We start from the raw sequence: 3,894 nt of genomic DNA on the forward strand, positions 1-3,894 counted from the left end.
ATTCGGTATTGCATCAGGTAAGTTTTTAGGTTTTCTTGTTTCTAACCGTGGTATTGAAGTGAATCCCACACAGATTCAGAACATTGAAGAAATTCCTGACATGCTTACAAGTAGAAAAGAAATGCAGAGGTTGACAGGAAGAATTGCAGCCTTGGGGAGATTCAGTTCTACATCATCAGAAAAATGCTTTAAGTTCTTTTCAACTCTTAAAAAGCAAGATCAGTTCGAATGAACTGAGGAATGTCAGCAGACACTTAAAAATTTAAAGGCATACCTGTCAAATCCGCCATTACTCGCAAAACCAAAAGCTGGGGAAAGACTGCTCATCTACCTTGTTATCTCAGAAGTTGCGGTAAGTGTTGTTTTAGTCCGTGAGGACCAAGGTAAACAATCTCCGATCTATTATATCAGCAAATCTTTATTAGATACGGAGACACGGTATCCTCAATTAGAAAAGCTAGCACTTGCATTAATCATGACATCTAGAAAATTAAGGCCTTATTTTCAGTGTCATTCTATCGCTGTAGTAACTACTTATCCATTACGCAATATATTACATAAGCATGAGTTGTCAGGTAGGTTAGCCAAATGGGCTATAGAATTAAGTGAATATGACATCGCATACCAGTCTAGAACCGCGATAAAATCTCAAGTGTTAGTAGATTTTGTGGCTGATTTTAGCCAAAGAATGCAATTGGAAGCAGAAAAAGAATTGCAAGTGTTCAATGGTTCTAATCCGGGAATTTGGACCTTATTCACTGATGGTTCCTCTAATGTGAAGGGTGCAGGCTTGGGAATTATTTTGATACCACCTACAGGTGAAACCATTCGACAAGCCATTAAATGTCATTCTATAACTAACAATGAGACAGAGTATGAGGCTGTGATTGCAGGTTTAGAACTAGCACGAGAACTCGACATTAATCAGATTGTGATCAAAAGCGATTCACAACTCGTAGTTAATCAAATGCTAGAGATTTATACAGTCAGGGAAGCACGGATGTAGAAGTACTTAGAGAATGTACGGGATCTGATCGGACAATTCCAAACCTGGAAAGTTATGCAAATATCAAGAGATGAAAATGTCGAGGCGGACGCCCTAGCCAATCTCGCATCTGCAGCAGACGTGGCAAGCAATGAAAATGTTTTCGTAATTCATTTATTTCATTCAGTGCTCGATATAGACAAAAATGAGGTAAATTTTAATAACTTAGCATGGGATTGGAGGAACGAGATTGTTGCTTTTTTGCAGTATGGAACCGTCCCTGAAGACAAGAAAAAAGCTCACGCGCTTCGGAAAAAGGCTGCTTGATATTGTTTAAAGCAAGGCAATCTTTATCGAAAAATGTTCGGTGGACCCTTAGCAAGGTGCCTCGGGCCTTCACAGATGGAATATGTAAAAAGAGAGATACACAAAGGGCATTGTGGAAATCATGCCGGAGAAAGATCACTGGTAAGAACCATGATTAGGGCAGGTTATTATTGGCCTAAAATGGAAGAAGAAGCGGAAACTTTTGTGGCTAAATGTGATAAATGCCAAAGGTACGGTAATAACATGCATAGACCTACGGAGTTGTTCATATACGAGCAGAGGCACATGAAGAGACACGATCGGTTATTTGGAAGACTCAACGCTCGTACCTATTTAATCCAAAAATCAAAGAGAATGAATCTAACAGCACAAGAGAGTACATATACAGTATTTAATAAGCATTAAATACTAAAAATGTTAGGGAATCTGTATTGAATCACAATGATTATGTAACATAGCATTTAATGCCTTTAATTGTCTATAATGGCCTTATTATAACAAAGGCATAATGTATAACTTGGAGATAGCTATAAAAGGAAGAAAATGGATCATTTATAAGGACACAAAATACTATCTGAATACATTGGTTTACTTTGTTTTCTTCTGATTATCTTATTGTTGGCAAAATCACTTTCCTTTATTCATTCTTTGATTATCAGTAACCCGTGTTCTTCTAAATTAAAGCTTTGACTGAAATTCCACTTTTTGGTTAAGCAATTTGACTGAACACCTTCAATTGAATGTTAAATTTTTTAACGAAGTACAATTTCTCAATTATTGTGTTCTTTTTCTTTAAAAAAAGATGAACAAATTTTTAAAAATTTCCTAATGAACTTGTTGCTTTCTTACATAGTGGAGCATCTTGAACTCCTACAATCAGAGCCATCCATGAACTAGGAGTGTCATGATGTACTGCCAAATAACTATAAGAGAGCCAAAAAGAATTCAGATATCAATTAAATTACTCTAGATCTTTCATTACTTTAAAGAGCTTTTGTCACTACCCGAAATACCAATAATGAGGTTGTGATAGTGCCTAACATATACTTTCTAGGCAAGGCAACATTAGCTAATCAGTTAACTATTTTAACAATTTAAAACAGAGTAACAATAATAATTAACGATTGGTAAAACTGAATTATATAAGATAAACCATAATAACACGGTCTAGACTAATTTCAGAAATCCGGTATCACCAATACACGACCAACTATAATCCTACAATGTATGGTTTGAACAAAATACAATTATTTGAAACAAAGTAAATAGTAAAGACATAATAGAAAGGGACTTTGGGGATTGCGAACGTTGGAAAACTCTACCTCAAGTCTCCTATAGCAGACGAATCCGAGCAGAACTCCTCTACGTGCCGGTGGGACCAACATCTGGATCTGTACAAGAAGTGCAGAAGTGTAGCATGAGTACAACCGCTCCCATGCACTATATCAGTGCCGAGCTTAACCTCGACGAAGTAGTAACGAGGCTATGGCAAGACATAATAAACATGTATGAATAATAATAACAGAATACAAACATATAACTAAAGTAGTAAACTCATAAAAACGAACCCGAAGGTCAACTACCAGAGGACCCCAGAATAACTCCACAACTACAAATAACTTCAACACATCATACTCTATTGTGGGGCACAACTCGATCCCAACATTTAACACAATTACTATTGCAGCGTACAACCCGATCCCAATATCATATCATATCATTATCTGTTGTGGCGTGCAACCCGTTACCAATATCAAAATTTATTTCAACACTGTTGCGGCGTGCAACCTGATCCCAATATCAACTCATTAACATAAACAACTTAACACAACCGATAACGGGATCTCAACACGAAAGGAGAATAAAGCGTGCAAAACATCAAGAAACTACCAGTACAATGGAGGATAACCAATATTTCGTATTTATAATTTTCTATAGATCATCAATACAAGAATAGCTAAAGAACTCAATGAAATCGGAATAACATAGTGAGGTGTAACAAGTAATGTAATGTCAGTGAAAACAAGTTAAGCATGAAGAAGTGAAGTTATATAATTAATACAGGTAAGAACATATATCAAGTAAGTAAATATTGAGCGAGAAATGAATAAATCAAAACAAGTAACAAGTAAATAACATTAACAGCTAAAGCATGGATAACAAGTAAGATCATGTAGCAACCAAAGCTTATAACAAGAGATAACATGGAATAAGTAATGGCATAAATGTAACTAGCCCAATCCCGCATGCTTTAACCCATGACGACGCTTATACACTATCACCTTGCATATACGCTGTTTTCCCACAAAATTCACATAACAAATAGACCAGCAAGTCTTAATTTTCTCATGTCAAAGTTAGAACGACACTTACCTCTTTGCGCAACCAACTCAACAATCAACCACGACTTTTCCTTTCGAATAAGCCTCCAATCCAACCAAATCTATCTAAGTATCGTTCAAACAATTCAAAATAAGCTTTAGAAACTACCTACAAATGAAAAAGGTTCAATCTTTGATGAAATTGAAAAAGTCAACCCTGGGCTCGCTTGGTCAAAACCTGAGATCCGAACCAAAACCTGA

The 3,894-nt window shown here is 36.2% G+C and overlaps 1 protein-coding gene across 1 annotated transcript; it reads left to right on the forward strand.

Annotated features, from left to right (window-relative positions):
* The first annotated feature begins 475 nt into the window (after positions 1-475).
* Positions 476-1,006, forward strand: LOC138885691 (uncharacterized). Its single transcript, XM_070166668.1, has one exon. The coding sequence runs from the start codon at positions 476-478 to the stop codon at positions 1,004-1,006; it is 531 nt and encodes a 176-aa protein (XP_070022769.1).
* Positions 1,007-3,894: the final 2,888 nt, after the last annotated feature.

This window comes from Nicotiana sylvestris, chromosome 2 (genome assembly GCF_000393655.2).
Source record: "Nicotiana sylvestris chromosome 2, ASM39365v2, whole genome shotgun sequence".
Classification (NCBI taxonomy): Eukaryota; Viridiplantae; Streptophyta; class Magnoliopsida; order Solanales; family Solanaceae; genus Nicotiana; species Nicotiana sylvestris.